At 41.2% G+C, this 26795-nt stretch overlaps 1 protein-coding gene across 4 annotated transcripts; it reads left to right on the top strand.

Annotated features, from left to right (window-relative positions):
- Positions 1-1734: 1734 nt before the first annotated feature.
- tmem33 (transmembrane protein 33) lies at positions 1735-26342 on the top strand. 4 transcript variants are annotated; one of them, XM_078399286.1, is made up of 8 exons: positions 1735-1849; positions 7778-7831; positions 12337-12431; positions 15803-15990; positions 16580-16647; positions 21805-21938; positions 22077-22160; positions 25092-26342. In XM_078399286.1, the coding sequence occupies exons 2-8, from the start codon at positions 7790-7792 to the stop codon at positions 25219-25221; spliced, it is 741 nt and encodes a 246-aa protein (XP_078255412.1). In that variant the 5' UTR covers positions 1735-1849; positions 7778-7789; the 3' UTR covers positions 25222-26342. The 4 variants fall into 4 exon arrangements, with proteins under 4 accessions (XP_078255412.1, XP_078255405.1, XP_078255422.1 ...); XM_078399279.1 differs by having other exon boundaries at positions 1785-1874; XM_078399296.1 differs by having other exon boundaries at positions 1812-1945.
- Positions 26343-26795: the final 453 nt, after the last annotated feature.

Genomic DNA, 26795 nt, shown 5'->3' with positions numbered 1-26795 from the left:
TCTCTCTCTCTCTCCTCTCTCTCTCTCTCTCTCTCTTCTCTCTCTCTCTCTCTCTCTCTCTCTCTCTCTCTCTCTCAAATTTAGAGACGAAAACTGCACACAGGGCCCCGTACAAACTGTAGAAGGATACTCAACTCCCTCTTGTTACGAAGGCCAACATTCCATTGGCTTTCTTCACTGCCTGCTGTACCTGCATGCTTCCTTTCAGTGACTGATGCACTAGGACACCCAGATCTCGTTGAACATCCCCTCTTCCTAACTTGACACCATTCACATAGTAATCTGCCTTTCTATTCTTACTTCCAAAGTGAATAACCTCACACTTATCTACATTTAAACTGCATCTGCCATGTATCCGCCCACTCACACAACCTGTCCAAGTCACCCTGCAGCCTTATTGCATCTTCCTCACAATTCACACTACCCCCCCAGCTTAGTATCATCTGCAAATTTGCTAATTGGTACTTTTAATCCCTTCATCTAAGTCATTAATGTATATCGTAAAATAGCTGGGGTCCCCAGCACCGAACCTTGCGGTACCCCACTGGTCACTGCCTGCCATTTCCGAAAGGGACCCATTTATCCCCACTCTTTGCTTTCTGTGTCTGTCAACCAATTTTTCTATCCATGTCAGTACCCTACCCCCAATACCATGTGCTCTAATTTTGCCCACTAATCTCCTATGTGGGACCTTGTCGAAGGCTTTCTGAAAGTCGAGGTACACCACAATCCACTGACTCTCCCCTGTCCAATTTTCCTAGTTACATCCTCAAAAAATTCCAGTAGATTTTGTGGGTTAGCTGGTATATTGCACCAACCCCCTTCAATTTTACATCATTCAATAATGAACTTCATAAACAAGGATAAACAAGGATAACACTTTTTATTTCTGTCATTCATAGTAAGATTTACATAATTTTGTGTGCGAGATATACAGGGTTGTACTGTTTCACATATCAGCTAACCAATGAAAAGATCAGGTCCTGATTTATACCAGCTTTTCACCTCCCCCCTTGTCTGAAGAAGGGTCCCAAACTGAAACATCACCCATCCTTTTTCTCCAGAGATGCTGCCTGACCCAGTGATTTACTCCACCACTGTGTCTATTTGAATTGGATTCATGCTTCTGTACCACGTCAGGCAGCATTGGTCATTTTACTGGCTGTCAAGGGTTTTTAACTAATCAATTCACCAATTCAATTTTTCTTGGCTCTAAGTATTAAGTTAAATGTCTTTCCAATTATATTGTGATACAGTAGAGTTCTATTGTTTGCAAATGCCTAATTTCTGCTTCCATGACTTTTTAAAATAAAACAAAAAGAGATACAGCTCGTGGAGGTGAAATTAAAATTTACAGAGAAAGCAAAGAACAGTTCATTAAATATGATCACTTGGCCTGATACTGAGTGGATCTCTAGTGCAAATATTCAATCAGTAACATCCAAAGTTTAAAGATCACGAAGTAGCAACTCTTCAAGAAATAATTATAAATGTCAACTACCAACTTATCCAAGAAGTTGAACAAAAATAATTGCTTGCAAACAATTTATATACGAAGAAATCGCAGAGTTGTGAACACTGCCCAGACTAGCACACAGAATCAGCTTACTAAAATGGCGCAAAATTGTACCCATGACATACTACAGTTTTTAGATACGAGTGGTCTATCTTGCTCCTCTAGTATCTTTGCTACGGCCGACGCCCCTGCCGATACGTCACGGTACGTCGAGTCACCTCATGCGTCAGGCCGCCCGCCCGCCCGGCGGGGTTGCGCAATTACGCGCATGCGCGGTGGGATCGCCTTTGGGGCAGCAGCGGGCACGGGCTTCGGTTGCTGCCGTGAGCTGAGGTTCGGTTCGAGCAGCGTCGCGCGGGTCAGGCTCTCTCTCTCTCTCCCCCTCCCTCCTCCTCCTCCGGGCACTCGGCGCCGCCGCGCCGGCAGCAGGTAGGGTCCCCGCCCGCCGCTCGGTTACCGGGGTAACGAGGCGGAGAACGAGAGAACTTTCTGGTGCGGCAGCGGTCGGAGGCCGCCGCTCTGGTTCCAGTTGATTACTGCGCAAACACCTTCATACGTGATTATCTCGCGCAGGTCGGAGTGAGTAGAGTGGTGATTGAGTAGAGTAGTCTCCCGGTCTCTTGTGGTGAAGGTTGAGGCTAGGCCCCATTCACTGGGCGTAGGCCCAGTGTGGCTGTCATTGCATTGCGCTCGGATGTGTGGTACGATGCAGACTCACGTCCCCGTCCGTGTTTCCAGAGGCAAGGCCCGAACCTCCCCGGCCCCGCACGTTGTCCTTGGTGAGGGTGGGATCATCGCCGTACTCAAGGTGGTGAATGAAGTGTGTGCAGGTTGAGGCCCAGCCTCTCGCCTCGGTGAAAGCAGCGAGGTGCATCGGGCAAAGGTTGGCAGAGTCTTGAAAGAAGTGTCATTGCTGATACTGGACCTGTTGTTTGTTATTTACGGGATCCCTCGGATTCAGAAGATGCCCCCAGAGGATTACACATCTACAACACGCTGTTCACGAGGGGGGGAGGGGAGGGGAGGGGAGGGGAGGAATGGAAGTCGGGAAGACAGTTAGTCAAACATTTGACATTAGAAATGTGTTGGAAACCATAATTAGGAGGCAGGTGTCATTTGACTTAAGGAAAGTAATTTGTGATAAATTTGCTGGAGTTCTTTAAGGATGGAATGAATTGGGTAGATAAAGGAGAATTAAAAGATGCAATATATTTGGATTTCCAGAAGGCATTGAGTAAGACAACACTATAAAGATTGTGGTACAAGATTTGAGTACATGACAACAGTGATTGGGAATAATTTATTAGTATAGATAAATGGAACATTTCATATTGGCCATACATAACTAGTTGGGTGTCACGGATCAATGCTGTGACCCCAACTATTTGCATTGAAAACATGGAACCATATAGTACAGGAACAAGCCCTGTGGCCCATGATGCTTCTGCCAACCATGATGCCAGTCTAAATTAATCCAACTTCCAAACTAACAGTATGAGGTCCATATCCCTTTAATCCTAGCCTGTTCGTGTGTAACTAGGTAACTAGCTGTTAAATGTTGCTATTGTGACTTCTACTACCCTCTCTCGGCAGTGCTTTCCAGGTACCTACTATACATCTGTGCTTTTAAAAAAAGTCTTACAAATTTCCTTAGATTTTTGCCCTCCCACCTTCAACCTATGACATTTCCAAGCCAACAAGCCATTCTATCTACGCCTCTTATTGTTTTATATACTTCCATCAGGATGGCCTTTTTGACAACCGGTTGAAGATAGCTTTAATGGCCAACATTCTAAATAATTAATACAGTACATGTCCACCACTGAGCCCTGTGGCTGGGCTCTGGGTCTTCAGCCCAGCCGGTGCCGGGTCCCAATATGGGACCTTATGGCCAATATGCATTCCTATACCTAACTACTGAGGCTGACTTTCCAGTGTGGTGTCTTGGCAGACCGTTCTGGTACCTTTGGACTCCTCTCGGAGGCCTGCATCAGACAACGGGGGCGACAAGTGTGCCCACCCTACTGCACTTTTGGAACTCTCTAGTTGACCTGGTAGTCTTGTCAGGAAAGAAGCGCCTCGCCCCTGGGGGCCCTCAGTTCAGTTTAGTTCATTGTCACGTGTACCGAGGTACAGGGCATCTGAGAGCAACCTGTTAACTGGTGCCCGTGTTGCCCCTGCAAGAAATGAAAGTTTTGCTGTAACTTTAATTTAACTTTAATGTTTGCTTTATTTAAGTTTTTACAATCCATGGTGCTTTAGAGATAGAGACCCAGCAGGGGTATAATTAGTAGATCAGAGGTGTATTGTATCCTAATTATGTGACCTCTAGGTTTGGCAAAGCAGATAATATGGCAAGACTCTGGAAGCAAAGGGGCTGGAAAATCAATGGTATTCATGTAAGATTTCTTCTAAGGCAAAAAGCAGGAAAAGCATTTATTTGTGGCTATCAGGAGAGTTAAATGAGATTAGATGGAAGGAAAAGAGTTCTTCAGACTGATCGCTTGCATGGCAAGTCTCTCTTATGAGAGATGAAGCAGACTGCTTATATTTGACTTTAGAAGAATGCTAAAAGCTCTTACTGAAGCATATAACATTTTTATGGATCGATACGGATCAGAGTCTGAAGCATCACATGGCCAGCCATTGAGGACTGAAAAAATTCTCTTCACCTGGCTATTGAGGGCGTGCAGCGTAGGTTCACTAGGTTAATTCCCGGAATGGCGGGACTGTCGTATGTTGAAAGGCTGGAGCGATTGGGCTTGTATACACTGGAATTTAGAAGGATGAGGGGGGATCTTATTGAAACATATAAGATAATTAGGGGATTGGACACATTAGAGGCAGGAAACATGTTCCCAATGTTGGGGGAGTCCAGAACAAGGGGCCACAGTTTAAGAATAAGGGGTAGGCCATTTAGAACGGAGATGAGGAAGAACTTTTTCAGTCAGAGAGTGGTGAAGGTGTGGAATTCTCTGCCTCAGAAGGCAGTGGAGGCCAGTTCGTTGGATGCTTTCAAGAGAGAGCTGGATAGAGCTCTTAAGGATAGCGGAGTGAGGGGGTATGGGGAGAAGACAGGAACGGGGTACTGATTGAGAGTGATCAGCCATGATCGCATTGAATGGCGGTGCTGGCTCGAAGGGCTGAATGGCCTACTCCTGCACCTATTGTCTATTGTCTATAATATGTCTTTGAGAATTCTTAGTTAAAGATGGCTGTGGAGGCTCGGTCACTGAATATATTAAAGAAATAGGTCAATAGGTGTTTAAACATTATGGAATTGAGGGATATTAAATAAGTGCATGAAAGTAGCACCTCTGATCTTATTGAATGTCAGAGAAGACATAACGAACAGATGGCCTACTATTGCTTCTCTTTTTTTAATTCAAATGTTCCTAAACAGGGTAGCATAGTTACTGACCATGTGATGATACATTTGAGCAATACACTGCTGGGTTCTAGATCCAGTTGTGCCAAATGGGTAATTGACTCAGGACAGATTAGCTGTGAAGCATCAAGGAAAAAATATTAAGTAAAGGGGAACAAAATATGAAAAATAGTTGAAATTGATATCAACTACAATTTTTGGTTCTTTGATAAATCCATAGCTCTTTTGTTCAAGCAAACTAGATTGTATTGTGACCCTTTGAATTTGATTACTCATTTCGTACTGTATAATAAAAATGTTAGTACTTTAACGAAAAATTACTAATTGCTTTGTCATTGCAACATATTGTTCATTTTCTGCTTTATTCTTATCTATGGAGTAAGAAAGTAGAGTTATTGCCTGATGACCTGAATATTTACAGCATTATATATTTTATTTCAGATTTCCAGCATCTTGAATGTTTTGTATCTTTAGGCTGATTCTCACAGTTCTGGCATATTTTTTCTCTTGGTTTCATTTATCTCCTATTTGCATCTTCAAGCATATCAGAATCATAGTGAGAAATAGCACAGAAACGGGCTTTGACCACCGGCTATCTGTTGACCACACTAATCCTATTACAACCCATTTTGTTCTCCCCAAGTGGCAATTTACTGCCCCCAATTCTACTTGCAATCCACGTGCCCCCAATCCACGTGCAACAGGCAATTTATACGTGGTCTGGTTTCCTCCACGTCCTATCAATCTGCATAGTTTTAGGACGTGAAGGAAATCGGAGCGCACATGGTGAAAATCCAAGTAGACATAGGGATAAAATGCCGATTTTACACAAACTGCACTCGAAGTCAGGATCGAACCAAGATAGCTGAAGACACCAGAAATTGTAATCAGCTGTGGAATAGCAGCTCCACTGGCTGTGCCATGCGCCACCCCATCACCTGTGCTTAACACACTTTCATCACTTGTCTCATTTGATGTCTCTTTAATATTAACCGATATTCACACTATTCCCACAATTCTCTCTATCTCCCATCCCTGTAGCTAAAATAATTTTATTTCTCCGGTTTTTCAAATCTGTTGAAAGATCATTGGGCTGATTATGGTTAACTGTTGCTGTCTGACCCCCCCCCCCCTTTTTTTTTTTTAAAGCACTTTCTTAATTTATTCCTGCTTTACAGAGTTGTTTGATATATGAAATGTGAACATGATGATTTTTTAAAAGTGATAGTGAATTGAATATACTATGTAGTATTCTCTTGTGCACAAGTATAGCAACCTCCACAATTTCTGAATTAGAACTTTCACTTGGTGATAAACTGCCCTTCAACAATGTCATATAGGTCACCCGGAGCTTATGACACGTTCCTGAAAACTATTCCTAATCCAAACAGTTCATAAGTCAGAAATGTAAATAAAAACATAGGCCAAACAAGGGCAACATGTAGTTAAACCAAGATATTTTGTTCAACCATTCAAGAATTGTCACAAACTGAGTTCCCCCACAAGAGAAGATGCCCACAGCTCTACAACAGCTGACAAATTCATACCACTGATTTCCCAATTGCTTGTTCACATGCACAGGCTATATTTAAGGCGAAGGGACGACCTGAGTGTAATAAGTATGTTACTTTTTGATGGATGTACCAATTTTGACTTGGTATCAGTCTGTTCCCAATTCTAACTGACAAGGCTCTCTGGCTTTCTGCCACATTCTTTCTATCTTGAGCTGGTTAATGCAAATGTTGCACCTGAACTAGTTGTTATGTTTCTTCACTCCACTCAAATATTAGTCTTTACTTCCATTAAGTTATAATTGAAGTGAGTTATCTTAAATCAATTAGCTTGGCGGCATAGTAGCACAGCTGGTAGAGCTTCTCCTTCAGCTCCAGAGAATCTTGTTCGGTCTGCCTGTCTGTCTATTCTACCTGTGACAACATGGATTTCCTCCGTGTGCCTCAGATTCTTCTCTCATCCCAAAGACCTGTAGGTTGAAAGGTTAATTGGCTTCTGCAAAATTGCTCTTTATTAAATTGCCCTTAATGTATAGGAAGTGGATGAGAAAGTGCGATAACAAAAAAAGACGCACGATGCTGCAGTAACTCAGTAGGTCAAGCAGCATCTCTGAAGAACGTGGATAGGTGGTGTTTCGGATCGGGACACTTGTGCTGGGCCTCCTCCATGCTCCATTGCCAGAGTGATGCTACATGCAAAGTGGAGGAACAACACCTCATATTCCACTTGGTTTGCTTACAACCCAATGGTATGAATAGTGAATTTTCTAAAATTAGGTAATTACAAACCTCTCCCCCTTTTTGCCACAACCCCCCTCCTGCCTCTCTCATGCCCCACCTGGACTTGCAGCTATTTCTCTCCCTTCCCTTCCTTCTGCATTCCTTCCTCTAGCTTCACAATTTGTAACTCTTCAATTATTTTGTCTCACACCTGTCTTTTCATCTCTGGGCTGGGTCCTTCATCTGCCTATCAAAAAAAGCCCCTCTCCTGTGTCAACCTATTACTTGCCTGGCTTTGTCTTGCCCCTCCACTCTTCCAGCTTTTTTTCCTCCCCCGACAATCAAATAAGGGTCCCGACCTGAGACGTCACTTTTCCACGTTCTCCAGAGATGCTGCCTGACCTGCTGAGTCACCTGTGCTTTGTCTCTTTTTTGTGAACCTGCATCTGAAATTCCTTGTATCTTTCTGGATAACAAAACTAGTATGAAAGGGTGATGAATGGTCAGTGTGAACTCAAATGGCTGAAGGAGCTGTATCCATGCTGTATCTCTAAACTAAACCCCAATTCTTCAGCATCTGGAATTCCTTGTTTTTCTCTTTCAGAACATGTTTGATTAACTAGCATTTTGTTTCTCTTCCAGCATTATTTTGGTATGGCAGACTCAACAAGAAATGGCCCTCAGGGCGGTATCGTGGTGAGTACAACAAAATACTCTTTTGGTTAATGGCCTATTTATGATACAGCAATTTTGGTCTCCTAATTTGAGGAAGGACATTATTGCTATTGAGGGAGTGCAGCGTAGGTTCACCAGGTTAATTCCCGGGATGGCGGGACTGACGTGTGATGAAAGAATGGGTCGACTGGGATTGTATTTGCTGGAATTTAGAAGAATGAGGGGATCTTAAAGAAACATATAAAGTTCTTAGAGGATTGGACAGGGTAGATGCAGGAAAAATGTTCCCGATGTTGGGGGAGTCCAGAACTAGGGGTCACAGTCTAAGAATAAGGGGTAGGCCATTTAGGATTGAGATGAGGAAAAACTTTTTCTCCCAGAGAGTTGAATGGTGTTGGCCCTACTATTTTCTATGTTTCTACCCCTGCACATCTCCTTTAAACTTTGTCCCTTCTGTTAAAGTTTGTTTCTTAAAACAGACAACAACATAAACAATTAAAGGTAAACCAAGCAAAGCTTTAATTATCGTCAGACGGGAGTGGGGGGATCAGTGCTAAGGGTTTATGACCATACTCAGTACTCCCCTTGCTTCCACTCTCAGATACAGCATTTTCGCAGCATTTTTATACAGAATTTGCAGCAAGAATGTTTAACACAACATTTCCTTCAAATTAATAACAAATTGTTTCCTGCCCAATATTCTTATCACTCTATTGTCATAAAATGTTTCACATAAAGTCCTTAGTCAAAGGTAAGGAACCTTATTATACCACAGAAGGTCATGTTTGCACAATTCCACAATCAGTCAGCAATTAACTACATCCCAATCTCAGCGGAAACATTGTTCTCATCATTCCAAGACGTCCTCCCCAGGCAAAAGGGGGGATGTATTATCAGCCTGGTGTACAAGATTTAGGAGTTATATCCTGCCAGGTGCAATATTGCAAACATCAGCTATTCAGAGTTCAGGCTTTTTATTCATTCTACTATTTTATTATGGTCAAGCATCTCATCATGCAAAGTTAATGGCCATTAACTCTTTCACTTATATCTGAAAGTAATGCCCTCAAATCTTTGACACTTCCACCCTGGGGGAAAAAAGGTTTTGACTGCACCCTTTCTATGCCTCTCAAAAATGTTCTAAACTTGTACCAGTCCTCCTTTCTGAGAAAACAATTCAAGTTAGGATAGAGAATTTGCTTCATGTAAAAAAGCAGAGGGTGATGCTGGAGTATCGTTTTTCAGACTGGAGGCCTGGGACTAATAATGTGCCGCAGTGATCGGTGCTGGGCCCATTGTTTCTTGGTTTTTATCAATAATCAATAAATGTAGAATATTCGATTAGTAATTTTGCAGATGACACTAAAGTGGTGGTATAAATAGCGAAGATGGTTATCAAAAATTACCGCAGGCTCTTGATTAGTTGGGTAAACTAAGGAATGATTAATGGAGTTTAAAGCAGATAAGTGCAAGGTTGCATTTTGGAAAGTCAAACCAGGGCAGGACTTACACAGTCAATGGCAGGCAATGGCAGGCAGTGTTGTGGAGCAGAGGGATCTGGAAGTGCATGTACATAATTCCTTGAAATTGGCATTGCAAGTAGTTAGGGTAGTCAAGAAGGCTTTTGGTATATTGGTTTTCATCAGTCAGTGTATTGAGTATAGAAGTTGGAATGTTATGTTACAATTATACAATACATTGGTGAGGCTGAATTTGGAGTCTGGTGTTAAAGTTTATGTTTCTCTGCTATAGGAAGGATGTTGTTAAGCTAGAAAGAGTGCAGAGAAGATTTATAAGGATTTTGCCAGGTTTGGCCAGGGGCTGAGCTATTGGGAAAGGTTGGATAGGCTAGGACTATTCCTTGGAGCACAGAAGGATAATGGGTGATCTTAGAGGTATAAGATCATGTGGGGAATAGATTCAAGAATATTTTGTCGTATGTCCCAAAATGGAATAATGAAATCCTTACTTGCACAAGCAGCACAACAGATTTGTAAACATAGTACTCTGTAAACCCCATAATAAAGAAATAAAAAGTTCAGTGTATAAATGTAAAAAAAAGAAAGAAAGAAACTATAATTGTGCAAAATCATAAATAATGCCCCCAAGTCTATATAGTTTGGAGCCTGTTTGGGGGTTGTAATATTTAATAGCCTGATGGTTGTAGGGAAAAAACTGCACCTGATTGTGGATGTCACAGTTTTCAGACTCCGATATGTTACCAGTGGCATGAGTGAAATGAGAGCATGGCCTGGGTGGTGTGGGTCTGATGCTGGCTGCCTTTTTGAGCCAGCAACTCTTGTGGGCACCTTTGATCATCAAGAGGTCAGTATACGTGATGGACTGGGCAGTGTTTACTATTTTTTGCAATCATCTTCGTTTCTGGACGTTCAAATTGCCCAGAGTGAATGCACAACAGTTTTTTGTACCCAGAGTTGGGGAATCAAAAACCAGAGAACATAGGGTTAAAGTGAGAGGGGTAGAATTTAACAGGAAATTGAGTGACAACTTTCTCACACAGGAATGTGGAACGAGCTGCCAGAGAAGGTTGTTGAGGCAGGTACTATGACAACATTTAAAATACACTTGGGCAGGTACAGGGATAGGAAAGGGTTATAGGGCTATGTGCCAAATGCAGGCAGGTGGGACGTGTAGATAGGCCATCTTGGACGACATGGGCAAGTTGGACCAAAGGCCCTGCTTCCATGCTACATAATTCTGATTATGACTGCTTGTAGCTAATACCCTCTAATCTCGGCAGCATTCTGGTATACCTCTTTTTCACCCTCTCCAAAGACTCCACATCTTTCCTGTAAATGGGCGACCAGACAACTGCACACAATACTCCAAATGTAGCATAATTAATGTCCTATAAAGTTGCATCATGACTTCCTGACTCTTATACTCAATACCCCGACTGATGAGGGCAAGCATACCATGTGCCTTCTTTACCACTGTTTATTTGTGTTGCCACTTTCAGGGAACTCGACCCCAAGATCCCTCTGCACATTAATGCTGTTAAAGGTCTTTCCATTGACTATACTTTTCCCTCGCATTCGACCTCCCAAATTGCAACACCTCACACATGCTCAGATTAAACTCCATCTGCCTTTTCTGTAGATAATTTGTATCCTACTGTATACTTTGACAGCCTTCCTCACATTTTGCAACTTCAACAATCTTGGTGTCATCTGCAAGCTTACTATCTACATTTACATTTACGTCCAAGTCAGTTACATATTTCACAAACAATTTGCAGTAGTAGTCTGACACAATATGCTGAAATAACTCAGCAGGACAGGCAGCATCTCTGGATAGATGGAATGGGTGACGAAAGGTCTCGACCCGAAACGTCACCCATTTCTTCTATCCAGAGATACAGCCTGTCCCGCTGAGTTACTCCAACATTTTGTGGCTATCTTCGGTGTAAACCAGCATTTGCAGTTCTTTCCTGCAGTAGTAGTGTGATGCATGTCCCTACTAGTTAATTACTGAATCAATTGGAACTGGTTCACTGAATCAAAGTATGTATCAAAGTATCAATGGGGTGAGTAATCTTATGGTAATGATCATTATTTGTTTAGAGTTGGCATAATATGGTTAGACAAAATAAGAATGTAGATTATAAATTGAAATAAAACAGTTTTTTATTTTATTTTTTCCACAGCAGTGACGTAAGCCCCATAGTCAATACTGCATAATTTCCCATGCCTAATTTCTGGTTACTTCTTCCAAACTGATGATAAATAAGAGAAATACATTAGTCTCTGTTTTACAACCATGAATCGTAAAATGAAATTTATATTTTAAGATTTAAAAACTCCATTGAATGCCACATGCAGTCCCACACTTAAATTGTTCTGGTATTGTCTACTCTTCAATAAAACAAGAAGTCTACATTTCCTCTTAAAATTGGTTAACAATAAAACTATTGTGGGAAATAGCATAACCCTCTGAATTAACCATGAGTATCTGCTATTGATGCTTATGCTTGCACATTCAAGTACCCATCCAAGTTCATAAATCAGTTTGTTTTCCTGTCAGGGATGTTAAAATTGATTTGAGTGCAAGTGTAAAGGATTTATTTGAATTGATCTATTTGATTCATGACAACCCAAATTATCAGTTCTATTTCATGAATATTATTACTGTGGTTTGATTTTCTATTTGTTAATGCACCTGTGATTCTTTTTGTGATTTAAATGATGGCGTTTGGAAATGATTGTTATTTTTTGACTATTCATTCCTGAGAGTTTTTGGCTCATCTCCTAGTGTTTGATTGCCAATCAAATGCAATTGTTGAAACAATAATATAAAAATTGATGTTTTGCAATATGTATGAATTTTCCAAATATTGTAGGTATTTTCTGTTAATAGTGTTAGCCACTATCCTCAAAGAAGAACTTATTTTGTTAGATGTTGGTTGGTATGTCGGTTTTGATTACTGAACTATACAATTATTACTGGGATTTTGGCATATTTGTATTTGATCATACTTCATAGTTACAAATATCTTCCATTTTCAGCAATACATGATGGGTAACAAACTGGAGGCTGCCATGTGGCTTTCTCGGATTTTCACAATCTATTGTTCTATCTTGTTCATATTTCCCTTTATGGGGTAAGTGTCATTTCTTAAATTGATTGAATTAGTTTTAACATTGAAGGAAAATGTCTTACTCGTATTGAAGCACGAGTTAAAATGCTTGTGATGCATCATCATTTTAGTGCAGTTATTTTTGATACAGCAATGCATTTTTCTAAATGCACCATACTATACACCAGTCGTTAGGCCATGAATGTTAGTTCAGTGGACACAAAATGCTGGAGTAACTAACTCAGCGGGTCAGGCAGCATCTCTGGAGAGAAGGAATGGGTGACGTTTCGGGTCGAGACCCTTCAGACTGAAGAAACGTCACCCATTCCTTCTCTCCAGAGATGTTGCCTGACCCGCTGAGTTACTGACCCGCTGAGTGTCTACCTTCGATTTAAACCCCCACCTGCAGTTCTTTCCTACAAATGTTAGTTCAGTTTTTTATGGAAGCATTTTGTGGGGTAAATCAAATGGTGGCTTATTCAAATGATAATATGAAAGTGTGGAATGATACATATTTGGTTGTTTATAGGATATTAATTGTTTATATAAATAGCTAGGTACATAGCATTAACATTTCAAGGCTCTGAATTGTACCTGTACTCATCTCTATAATTCTATCTTTTTAAAAAAATAATGAACCTGTGGGGATTTTATTGAGTTAGAATGTCATTGCCTGTCCACTTTCCAAACATCCCTTTGCCTGCAAGCAACCTACTCCGATCAACTTCTACAAGTTCCTTTCTAATACCATCCTAGCACCAATTTAGAACTTTAACTTGAGGACCAGTCCTGTCCTTATGCACAAATATTTTAAAGTTAATAGAGCAGTGGGCACTGGATCTCAGTCACTTGCCTTACCCATTCACCAAGAGTAGATCAAGCTTTGCTCTCTTCCTTGTAGGGCCCTTCACATATTGCCTGAGGAAACTTTCTTGAACACACTTTATGAATTCCACCCCATTTAAGCCCTTGGCACGATTACAATCTCAGTCTATACTGGAAAACTTATAGCTACCCTATTAATTTTGTGCTGTCTTGGCCTATTTGTTGCTCTAGTTCCCATTGACTATTTGGGGGTACACTCCCAACAAGGTGATCATCCTCTGTATTTCTCAGCTGCACCTCTAGCCTTTGGATGATCCTTCAACAATGTCATCTCGGACTACTGTTCAGTTTAGTTTATTGTCACGTGTACTGAGGTACAGTGAAAAGCTTTTGTTGCATGCTATCCAGTCAGCAGAAAGACATTACAATCAAGCCATTTACTGTGTATAAAAAACATCATGTATGTGAACATGATAAGGGAATAACGTTTAGTGCAAGGTAAAGCCAGTAAAATCCGAGCAAGGATATCCGAGGGTCACCAAGGAGGTAGATAGTAGTTCAGCACTGCTCTCTGGTTGTGGTTTTTGATTCAGTTGCTACTTATGTGGTGTTCTCCTTAATCAATAAAGCAACCCCTCCTTCTCCTTTATACCCACCTCTATCTCACCTGCAGCCCCTATACCCTTGAATATTAAGATGCCATTCTGTCTCTCCCTTAGCCAGACTTCTGTAAAAGCTATAACATTCCATTCACATGTACACATCTATGCCCTCAGATCATTAGCTTTGCTGTCAGACCTTGCTTTGAAATAAATGCAGTTTTATCTAACCGATTTTCCTCGATCCTTGCCTTACTCCTACCTATCCTGTCTACTGAACATGATGTCACTAGCTTCTGTACCGACTTCCAGCCTTCCACCTGTATCACTACTGCATCGGATCTTGTCCCCCTGCCAATCTAGTTTAAACCCTTCCGAGTAGCACATACAAACGTGCCCGCCAGGATATAGGTCCCTAACCAGTTCAAGTGCAACACATTTCTCTTGTATAGGTTACCTCTGCCCCAGAAGAGATCTCAATTATTCCAAAAATCTGAATTCCCTACCCTTGTACTCCTCAGCCACTCATTCATCCATCCCTACCCCCACTAGCATGGGGCTTAATCCAGAGATTACTACCCTTGGTCCTACTTTTCAACCTTTTGCCTAACTCCTGAAAGCCACTGTGCAGGACCTCATCTGTTTTTCTACCTATGTCATTTGTGTCAAAGTGCACAATGACCTGGCTGCTCATCCTTTTCCTTCAGAACTACTGCAGCCACTCCGAGACATCCTAAACCCAAACATCAGGGACCCAACACACCATTCTGGGGTCCTGTTTGCGGCCACAGAGTCTCCTATTTGTCCCCTAAATAACAGTTCCCCTACTTGTATATTTCTATCTGACCACCCTACCCTGCTGTGCCTCAAAGTTATGCCTGGTGCCACATACCTGACAGATGCTGCTGCTCTCCTCTGAACGCTCATCCTCCCCTTAGCAGCATCCAAAAGGGTATACTTGTTTTTGAGGAGAATGTCCTTGGGGGATTCCTGCACTCACTACCTACTTCTTTTCCCATCTATTTTTCTGCATGTACTTTTGGTATGACTGCCTCATTGTAACCATATATGATGCTCAGTCTCCTGGAAGATCTTGAGGCCATTCAGCTACAGTTTCAGTTCGCTCGGCAGCTAGTCAGGAGCTGCAGCTGGATGTACATCCCATAGGTGTAGTCCTTATGGACACTGGAAGTATCTCTGACTTTGCATCCTACAGGAGGAGCTTACCAGTGCCCTAGCTGCTCTCCCGATTGTACTTAGACTAAAGATGAAAGTTACAAAAAAAAAATACTAGACTGTATCTTGCCATCACCCTCTGCTCAGCCTTCTTGCCAAAGACTTTGACCATAACATTTCAGTCTTCTGATTATGACGCTTATGTTTTAAACTGCAAAGTGTAAGGTTCCTGATTTCTAGTGAGAAAGTTAACTTTCATGACGAAGGCCCTACCCTTGAAAAGGCAATGACAAGTTTCCATTCCTGATTTACTTTGAGTATTTCTTGAAGTGTAGGTTAAATGATTATAGAATCACAGTTGTATTAAGCAGGCTTGTGTATTACCCCAAAACGAGTTTCAGACTCTCACACGGTATTAAGGCTATCAGTAAGAAAAAGGAGCAGCAAAAGCTGGTTTATACCAAAGATAGACACAAAATGCAGGTCAGGCAGCATCTCTAGAGAAAATGGATAGGTGACGTTTCGGGTAGGTACCCTTCCTCAGGCCCCAAAATGTAAGTTATCCATTTTGTGTCTATCAGTTTCCCCACAACAATTTGCATACAGTAGATACATTTGATAACTGAACATGGCACTGTACCATTGCAAACCATTGTCTTCAGGAAAATTAAGTCAAAAATTCCGAAGGTTTTGTGTTTCTAAATAGTGCATGAATTTTGAAAATTGCTTAAATTATTGAAGTGGGTAATGATACTGCAAAATATATTTATTGAAAACTGGTCCCTTACTTTACAGGTTATATGAAGCTGCCAATTTTTACCAACGTGCTTTGCTGTCAAATGCCCTTACGAGTGCACTTCGATTGCATCAACGTTTACCTCACATCCAATTGAGCCGTGCTTTTCTGAATCAGGCCCTGCTAGAGGACAGCTGCCACTATCTCCTTTTCTCATTAATCTTTGTCAACTCTTATCCAGTTACAAGTATCCTTTAAATATACACTGCATTAAAGTGGAGTTGAAACACTGCCATAAAATATAAAAATTGTAAGTGTACACAACTGATCTTCCTGTTTGTACTCTTGTCGATGAAATTTGCAATTGGACGAATAGTCACGTTTTATAGCGTCCCTAAGACGTTAATTTGCTGTGTAAGTATGGAAATAAGGTATTGCTCTCTTCAAGTTGTCTATAAGAGATTTGTCATTATGCCAAGTAGCTTTTTCCACAACACCAATATTTGCACCTGTTGTGATCCTGGAAACTAAATTCCTGCTGATATCTCTTTCAGGTGGCGCAACTAGTAGAGCTGCTGCCTCACAGCTCCAGAGTCCTGGGTTTAATCCTGACCTCGGGTGTGTGGAGTTTTGACTTTCTCTGTGTGACCTAGTGGGTGTCCTCGGGGTGATTCGGTTTCCTTCCACATGAAAGATGATTGAAAAAGCTAATGTATTATTTTGCAGTGAAGTTTCTGGATGTATCTGCAGTATTATTAGTTTTAAATTTATAGATCCATTAATATAAACTTTAGTTTTCTGACTAGTGAATTTTTTTTCCTTAACTGTCTCCTCAGTGAGTATATTTCCTGTGTTTCTATTTTCTCTGTTACATGCTACAGCCTATACAAAGAAAATTTTGGATGTAAGTATTGTTTCGCAACCAAACTCCTTTCTATGTGCAATTGAGGTGAATAGTGTAGACATTTTGTTAATGAAACATGTTTCAGCTTTTTGTAGTACAGACTTCAAAAACTGTTTAAATAGTTCTTTGGGTTCCATTTTCCAGAATGAAACAGAAAGCTGACGAGGGCATTGTCCATAGCGCCATGAAATAACTTTGCTACCAATCTCTAATCTGGCTGATTTGGAGTCAGTCATACATGGAAACAAGCCCGTCAGCTCAACCCGTTAATGCCACACAGGATATCCATTTAAGCCAGTCCCATTTGCCCATATTTGATCCATGTATCTCAATCTTTTTTGGAGTTGAATATTTTTAGGATTTACCAGTGGAAAACATAAGCCTTTGTTATAATCATATTATCTTGAAGTTTGGTGACATTTCTTTAAACAAAATTTCCAAGAAAAACGTTACTTGGCAAATGCAAAGAATACTGTTAAATTTCAACTCCAGTCAGTCAAAGAGATATGTAAGACCTCCTCCCACAAGTCCAGATCTACTTTTGAAACTCCACATTTGTGCAGTTATTTCTTCCGTTGTGATGTATCAAACTACAGGCACGCCCTAAACTAAAATAAAGGTTACGTTTTGTAAATCCTTATGTAAGTCAGGTTTTATGCAAGTCAGGATCACCTTAAAACTGGGTAGAAACAAAGAACTGCAGATGCTGGTTAATGCACAGAAGACAGTGCTGGAGTAACTCAACAATCAATCTGCAGAAGGGTCCTGATCTGAAAGGGCACCCATCTATGTTCTCCATAGATGATGCCTGAACTGCTAAGTCACTCCAGCAACTTATGTCGTTTCATCTTAAAATTAGGCACCGATGGCGCTGGTCAGCACTATCGAGCCCATCTTCATCAGCTATCGCACCGTCCAGTTGACAGGCTGTTGTTGTGGCTCACATCGAAACATAGAAAATAGGTGCAGGAGGAGGCCAATCGGCCCTTCGAGCCAGCACCGCCATTCATTGTGATCATGGCTGATCCTCCCCAATCAATAACCTGTGCCTGCCTTCTCCCCATATCCCTTGATTCCACTACCCCCTAGAGCTCTATCTAACTCTCTTAAATCCATCCAGTGATTTGGCTTCCACTGCCCTCTGTGGCAGAGAATTCCACAAATTCACAACTGGGTGAAAAAGTTCCTTCTCACCTCAGTTTTAAATGGCCTCCCCTTTATTCTAAAACTGTGGCCCCTGGTTCTGGACTCGCCCAACATTGGGAACATTTTTCCTGCATCTAGCTTGTCCAGTCCTTTTATAATTTTATATGTTTCTATAAGATCCCCTCTCATCCTTCTAAACTCCAGTGAATACAAGCCTAGTCTTTTCAATCTTTCCTCATATGTCAGTCCCGCCATCCCAGGGATCAATCTCGTGAACCTACGCTGCACTGCCTCAATTACAAGTATGTCCTTCCTCAAATTAGGAGACCAAAACTGTACACAATACTCCAGATGTGGTCTTACTAGGGCCCTATACACCTGCAGAACCTCTTTACTCCTATATTGAAATCCTCTTGTTATGAAGGCCAACATTGCATTAGCTTTCTTCACTGTCTGCTGTACCTGCTCGCGAACTTTCACTGACTGGTGTATAAGGACACCCAGGTTTCGCTGCACCTCCCCCTTATCTAACCTAACTCCATTGAGATAATAATCTGCCTCCTTGTTTCTGCCGCCAAAGTAGATAACCTCACATTTATCTATATTATACTGCATCTGCCTACTCACTCAACCTGTCCAGGTCACCCTGCAACCTCCTAACATCCTCTTCACAGTTTACACTGCCACCCAGCTTTGTGTCATCCGCAAACTTGCTAGTGTTGCTTCTAATTCCCTCTTCCAAATCATTAATATATATGGTAAACAGTTGCGGCCCCAACACCGAGCCTTGCGGCACTCCACTCGCCACTGCCTGCCATTCTGAAAAGGACCCGTTTACTCCTACTCTTTGCTTCCTGTCTTCCAACCAATTTTCTATCCATGTCACCCTACCTTGTGCTCTAATTTTAGTCACCAATCTCCCGTGCGGGACCTTATCAAAAGCTTTCTGAAAGTCTAGATACACTACATCCACTGGCTCCCCTTCATCCATTTTACTTGTCACGTCCTTAAAAACGTCCAGAAAATTGGTCAAGCATGATTTCCCTTTCATAAATTCATGCTGACTTGGACTTATCCTTTTACTGCTATCCGAATGCACCGTCATTACCTCTTTAATAATTGACTCCAGCATCTTTCCCACCACCGAAGTCAGGCTAACTGGTCTGTAATTCCCCGTTTTCTCTCTCGCGCTCCTTTCTTGAAAAGTGGGATGACATTAGCTATCCTCCAATCCACAGGAACTGATCCTGAATCTATTGAACATTGGAAAATGATCACCAATGCGTCCACTATTTCTAGAGCCACCTCCCTGAGGACCCTGGGATGCAGACCATCAGGCCCAGGGGATTTATCCTTCAGTCCCATTAGTCTACCCAATACTATTTCTCGTCTAATGAAAATTTATTTCAGTTCCTCTAGATCCTCTGTCCTCCAGTACATCTGGAAGATTGTTTGTGTCTTCCTTAGTGAAGACAGATCTGAAGTACCTGTTCAACTCTTCTGCCATTTCCTTGTTACCCATAATAATTTCACCCATGTCTGCTTTCAAGGGACCCACATTTGACTTTGCTACTCTTTTTCTCTTAACATATCTAAAGAAGCTTTTACTGTCCTTCTTAATATTCTTGGCCAGCTTCCCCTCGTACTTCATCTTTTCAGCCTGCATTGCCCATTTTGTTACCTTCTGTTGTCCTATGAAAGTTTCCCAATCCTCTGGCTTCCGGCTACACTTTGCTGTGTTATACATATTTTCTTTTAGTTTTATTCCATCCATAACTTCCCTTGTCAGCCACGGTTGCTTCCTACTTCCCTTAGAATCTTTCTTCCTTTTTGGAATGAAATGATCCTGCGTCTTCTGGATTATGCCCAGAAATTCCTGCCATTGCTGTTCCACCGTCAATCCTGCTAGGATCCCTTTCCAGTCTACCTTGGCCAGCTCCTCTCTCATGCCTTCATAGTCCCCTTTGTTCAACTGCAACACTGACACTTCCGATTTAACCTTATTCTTCTCAAATTGCAGATTAAACCTAATCATATTATGATCATTACCTCCAAGCAGCTCCTTTACTTCGAGTTCTCATCAAATCTGGTTCATTGGACAACACTAAATCCAGAATTGCCTTTTCTCTGGTAGGCTCCATTACAAGCTGCTCTAAGACTCCATCTCGGAGGCACTCTACAAACTCTCTTTCTTGGGGTCCAGAACCAACCTGATTTTCCCAGTCTACCTGCATATTGAAATCCCCCATCACCACAGTGGCATTACCTTTCTTACATGCCTGTTTTAACTCCTGCTGCATCTTACATCCTACATCTGGGCTACTATTTGGGGGTCTGTAGATAACACTAATTAGTGCCTTCTTGCCGTTACAATTCCTCAACTCAATCCACAGTGACTCTACATCGTCAGTCCCAATGTCATCCCTCGCAAGGGACTGAATTCCATCCCTCACCAACAGAGCTACCCCACCTCCTCTGCCCACCTGCCTGCCCTTTCTATAGGATGTATAACCCTGAATATTCAGTTCCCAGTCTGAATTTCATCCCTCACCAGCAGAGCTACCCTACCGCCTCTGCCCACCTGCTTGTCCTTTCTCACGTTATAGCCCCTGGCCAACAGCAATTTCATCAGGTTGCTGTCACCAACAGAACGTGCTTGGTCACAGAGGGGCTCCTTCCCACGGGTATTGTAGACAGTGAAGATGGTTATCAGAAATTCTAGAAGGATCATGATCGGCTGTGCAATTGGGCTGAGGAATGGCTAATGGAGTTTACTGCAGCTAAGTGTGTGGTGTTGTATTTTGACAAGTCAATCCAGAGTGGGACCTTCACAATGAATGACAGGGCCCTGGGAGTGTTGTAGAGCAGAGGGATCACCCTCTGTGGTATCACAGGTAGATGGGGTGGTAAAGAAGGTCTTTGATATATCAATCAGGGTATTGAGTATAGTTGGGGTGTAGTGTTACAGTAGTACAAGATGTTGCTGAGGCTGCATTTGGAGTATTGTGTTCAGTTTTGATCATTCTGCTATAAGAAGGAAGTCATTAAGCTGGAAGTTGTGCACAGAAGATTTCCGAGCATGTTGCCAGGACTTGATGGCCTAAGCTATAGGGAGAGGTTTGGCAGGCTAGATCTTTATTCGTAAGACCGTAAGAGGGTGGATGGTGAACTTGTAAAGGTGTATAAAATCGTGAGGGGAATAGATATGGTGAATGCTCAGACTTTTGTTTACCCAGAATAGGGGAAGGAGAAATAGACGGTATTGGATTGAGGTGAGAGGGGAAAGATTTCAAATGAACCTGAGGGAAAACCTTTTCACTCAGAGGGTGGTGAGTTTATGGAATAAGCTACTGGGGGATTGAGGCAGGTACTTTAACAGTATTTAAAAGAAAGTTGGACAGGTACATGGAAAAGAAAGATTGAGAGGGATCTGGGCCAATGTAAAATGGCATGTAGCAAGGACAAAGTCTAATCTGAAGCAGGGTTCCCCTTATAGGTTCATAAGTGATTATGTACAGAATTAGGCCATTCGGCCCATCATGCATACTCAGCCCATCATTATATATTCGGCCTATCAAGTCTATCAGGTATAGCCCGCTGATCACTAATCATTCTCAGGACTCGAGTGAGGCTTTAATAGAGGACTAATTATGTATTCTAAATATCCCGGGGAAAAGATTCACAGGAAAATGGGACCATTCTCTTCTGACCCTGTATCACCTGGCAAAAGATTCAGAATCAAATTTGTAAAGTACATTGCCCTGTGGGAGGTGGATTTATTTATTGCTAATTTATCATTCTGGCAGAAGAACTCTCACAAAAATGTATGCCACAAAAAGGTACCAAATTAGAAGACAGATTTTTATCTAGGTTTAGGAAAATATGTTTAAAAATGACTATTGAAAATACTTCCGCATCAGGATTGATTGCAGGGAATTCTTCGGGTTTCCAAGAACAGAGAAGGTTAAAGGGAGGGCTATAGCAACTAACAACTGCTCCTGTTCTTTTTAGATCCTGGGTTCAGGCAGTTTGGCTTTTTTGAGGACCATCTTGGATAAAATTTCAGCCAATCAGCAGAATATTTTGAAGTTTATTGCTTGCAATGAAATTTTTCTGATGCCAGCCACAATCTTCATGCTCTTAAGGTAATATGACTTAATGGGGATATTTTTGTCATAACTTAATCTGCTATTAAATTTCATTTAAGCAATATAGTTATTTGTATACATGAAACTAGCAACGTGGATGCATTGCAATCATTTTCCATTTTTACACTTTTATAGTGGCCACGGAAGTTTGTTACAGCCTTTCATTTACTACAGATTTCTTGCACTGCGATATTCCTCTCACAGAAACCCCTATTGCCGGTATGTATTTTGGTGCATTGGTTAAACATCTTAATCTAACTTGAAGTGAAGCCAGTGTCGTGTGGAATGCTGTTGCAAATTTTATTTTTAGAAATGGAGTATGAGTTGTCAGGAGTAATAATTATTGGTCAAAGACTTGTCCATGAAATTGCTTACTATTACAACTGATTCATTGATAATCCAAGTTTCATTGAATGTAAGAGGAGAGTTTGGCCCGAACTGGCACTGAACTCTAAGTAACTGTTGCTTTTAAGAAGACAATTTTGTTTAGTTTATTATGTGGTTGAAAAAAAGTTGTTATCCTTGAGCTGATTTTTTTACATTTCTGAAGACAACACTGAATTCCCCAGTACTGTTACAGTTGTACAAGATGTTGGTGTTGGTGAGGCCGCATTTGGAGTACTGTGTTCAGATTTAGTTATTCTGCTCTGGATCCAGATATCCCTTTCCCATGTTTGAATCGACAGAACGCCACAGGAGATCCTTTTTCTCTGTGGCAATCAAACTACAACTCCTCCCCTTTCTGTCGTGGGGTAGACTGACTCCCCTTCCCCCTTCGCCCCAATCTTTGCACATCCTCAATCCTGGACTTTCCACTCGTCATTTTAATTTCATCTTTCATGTATCTTGTGTTTTATGACTATTGGCACACAAATTTCCCTCCTGGGATAAATAAAGTTCTGTTGTTTTGTATTGAATGCCCTGGGTTCATCTTCCCTACCTGTCAGGCCTCCTGCATTGAAATAAATCCAGTTTAAACCATCAGACATCTTTCACTCCATCTTGCTTGTCTTGTCTACTTATTCTCTTTAATTTTGCATTTGTCTCAATTTTCTCATCTGCCTCACTGCTGCTTCGATTCCCACCCTACTGACAGGCTGATTTAAACCCTCCCAAGCAGCTCTAGCAAATCTCCCTGCCAGGATAGTGGTCGCCTCCAGTTTGGGTATAGCCTATCCCTCTTGTAGGGATCAACTCTGTCCCTGTCACAATAGTTCAAATACCAGAGCCTTTGCACCTTGCACCAAGACCTCACTCAGCCTTATCCTTGTATTCCAGTTCTCACTAGTATTTCAAGATTATTACCGTTGAGTTCTTACTTTGTACTCTCCTGCCTAATTCTCTGTATTCAGTCTGCAGGACATCACTTCTCTTAGCTTTATCGTTAGTACCAACGAGACCAAGTGGACCCGTTGGTCCCAAACCCCTCCTGCATTGGTGCAGCACCCTCTCCACCCCCTCCCCACCCTCCCCTCCGCCCTCTCCCCACACCTCCCCCTTCTCCCCACCCCTGCCCATCTCCCCCCTCCCTCCCTAGGAGATAGATTTAAACTTTAAAATGTGAATAACTTTAAAAATATAACACCGATTTTAATGGAACTTCTTCCATTAGCACCAAAGGGACGACAATGAGTAAGATGGGCCTAAAATTGTTGCGCTATTGTGTGCCGCTTTGGCTGTAGTTCAGAAACAAACAAACAACCAAACGAGAGTTTTAATATATAGTTGTATACAACAACCTCTGGCTGCTCATCCTCCACCTAGCTCTCCCTGTCTCCACCATTCCCTGCTGTGCATCTGTGCCGGTCGGTCATCATGCCACAGACTTGGCGGCTGCTGCTCTTCACTGAATTGCCACAAAGGAATCTTGCAGTCTCTGCTATCTCCTCTGCCTTTTCTGGTGGTCGTCCATCTACCTGCTGCCTGAACCTCAGGTGTGGCTATCTCACGGAAACGCCTACCTATAATGCTCTCAGCATCACGGTTGCTCCAGCGTGAGTTCAACTCCACTTGCTTGATGCAGTCGGTCAAACTGCAACTGGACACTTCCCACCGGTGTAGTCACCAGGGGACACTGATCTCCCACATCCTGCAGGAGGAGCATATAACTGCCCTAACTGCAATGAGGCTGAGGAGGAAAATATGAACAACCTGAGCTTATCTTACCTTTCCACTGCTCAGGCCTCTTGCTGAAGCCTCTTGATACAAAGTCTGAGTACTTACCACTCAAATACAGTGCTTGGCACTCAAATGACCAGTTCAAAGTGGATGTAGATAAAAGGAAATGCAGATGCTGGTTTATATATTTTTTAAAAGACTCAAAGTTCTGAAGTAACTTAGCATGTCAGGTAGCATCTCTAGAAAACATGGATAATTAACTTTTCCGGTTGGATAGGTGAGGTTTCATTCTGAAGAAGGGTTCTGGCCCAAAACTTCATCTATCCATGTTCTCCAGAGATACTGCCCGACCCACTAAGTTACTCCCAACATTTTGTCCTATTTTGTCCTTTTTTGTCAAAATGGATGCTCTGCTTGTCTGTCTCTTTTCTATTATTTCTACGAGCGATGCCTTAATGGTTGCTTTTTAAATCTCCTGCACTCCTCTCCAGCTCCACAGCCTCTTATAAAACCAACAAGATCTTGCCTTAAAGGGTGCTTTTTAAATCTCCTGCACTCCTCCTGTCACAGTGCCCACAACCTAGAAGGGCAAGGGTAACTGATGCATGACAATGTCATCACCCACACGTTTTCTTCCAAATCGCAAGCTATTCGGATTTAGAAATACTACTGATCTTTCTTCTTTGTTGGGCCTAAATCATGAAATTCTCCACAACACCACTGCCTGCAGTGTTTTACAGTGGTATCCCATTTTCCACCTTGAATGCCTTTGAAAAGGTCGTAGTACATTCTGACCTTGAAGTTGTGCTCATTATCTGTGAATGAATAAAGTTATGAATGAAATGTACTTGTACATCATATGATGTTCACCTTGTCATTCCCATTTTGCTCATGAAATATTCTCATAAGAAAAACGAGAAGGGTCATTATCTGACATCTTTCAGGTTCTTGCAATCATCTCTTGTTGCTAATTGTTGAATAAGAATAATCTGAGCCATACCAAGATGTTAACACCCCTTTTTTGTGTTTCAGAACTCTCTTTTCAGAACTGAAATTGCTGTTGGAACATTTAATCATGAAACCTGTCTGCCCTGGATTTTTGCGAAATATGTGTCTTAAATGCATTTCCTTTGTAAGTCGATTGGCCCCCACCACAAATTGAAGTGGAAACAATGCATCCACTGTGAAAGATAAATAAACATACTGAGCGACTGATTAATGTTAAAGGCTGTCAGCCTAGATATATTCCAAACGCTTGTATTTTTTTAGAATCCCATTCATATGAGATTTTATCTTTGAACAAAATTTGTTAAACTCAATTTCAACTTTTGGTTAAATTACCTAATTGAAATGGTTGGCTAAGGTGTTGAAAAACTAGGATGTTCATATGGGTTTTAATTTTTAACTGATTTAATTAATGATGGTGAAATAAATGTTTACTTTTAGTTAGCAGAGGGAAAATGAAAAATGGCACCTAAGGTAATTGGTCTTGGTGTGCACCTGTTTGGATGTTCACGATCTTAGGTTTTGTTGTCTGTACCCAAGACTTTATATCTTGATAAATATATAGGGTATCCAATTCATTAAATCGATAGATTTACACGTCAGACACTGCATCCTGAAGTGTTATGTGAAATCAAACACAAATGGCATTGTTTGTCTGTTTGCACTGTAAAATGTCTCTTTCCCATTCAATCAGAATACCCAATGAATAGGTGGTTTATTAGAAAAATGTTGGGGTGGCTCAAATTAATCAGACTGCATTTAAATGGAGGTAAATATTACCTCCAATAAGCATAAACCTCAAAGTGGAGAAAATATATTTAATGCTCACTGGGATTTGAGCATTACTTAAATGTGTTTCACACTGCATAAAAAGGATCTAATGTGGATTTTATAATAGGTTTTCGATATTGAATGATGTATATTTAAGGCATGTAACTTTTACCAGCAATTTGCACTGAAATAATTGCATTCTAGTTGTCAAAATTTAATCCTTTCTACAAGAACCTGTATTGGTACAGAATGTTCACAATAATGAAATACAAGCTAAATTAGCTAGAAAATTTAAAAATAAGGTTTTTTAAGATGTGTTTAAAGTTTCATACATAGCAAACCAAATATTTATGCAACCAATTTCCCATTCCAACCAATGCAAGACTGATGCTGTTAGGTAGTGTTGGTGTTTTTTTTGGTTTCTGTTCTGTCAACCAAGCTGTGGTATGTATTGTAGGGAATTTTATTGACTGAAGTTCCTGTACCTAATAAAGCATAACATTGAAATGGCTGTATTATTTGCTGTGTTCAAGTTTACTTTGCAGTTTGGTTGCCATATTTGTCATTATTACACTTTAATTTTCCTGCCATATTTCAGTCAGACTTCAGGTTTTTCTGCCCAGCCAAACTAAATCTTTTGAAATATTGCTATTTCTTACCTAATACCTTATTGCAGATTAAAATGATCTTCAATTCATGGATATTTTGCAATGATCTCTACCAAGTAGATTTTGAGTGTAAGACAATACTTGCACCTTTATTGCTATTATATATAAACCAGGACAAAAACACAGCTGTAAGATAATTAAAATAAATGATAAATGCTGGAAATGTTCCCCAAGAATTTGTGATCCAGTTGAACCCTCCTGAGTTTTTTCTTCTGGAATCACTAACGTAATATTGAGCGTTACTGCCATTTCCCCATTTTTCTCACGTGAATTTCTAAAAGACAGTAACTCA

This window comes from Rhinoraja longicauda, chromosome 1 (assembly GCF_053455715.1).
Source record: "Rhinoraja longicauda isolate Sanriku21f chromosome 1, sRhiLon1.1, whole genome shotgun sequence".
NCBI lineage: Eukaryota > Metazoa > Chordata > Chondrichthyes > Rajiformes > Arhynchobatidae > Rhinoraja > Rhinoraja longicauda.
The sequence above is the reverse complement of the archived record's forward strand: the minus strand, read 5'-3'. Positions and strand labels throughout refer to the sequence as shown.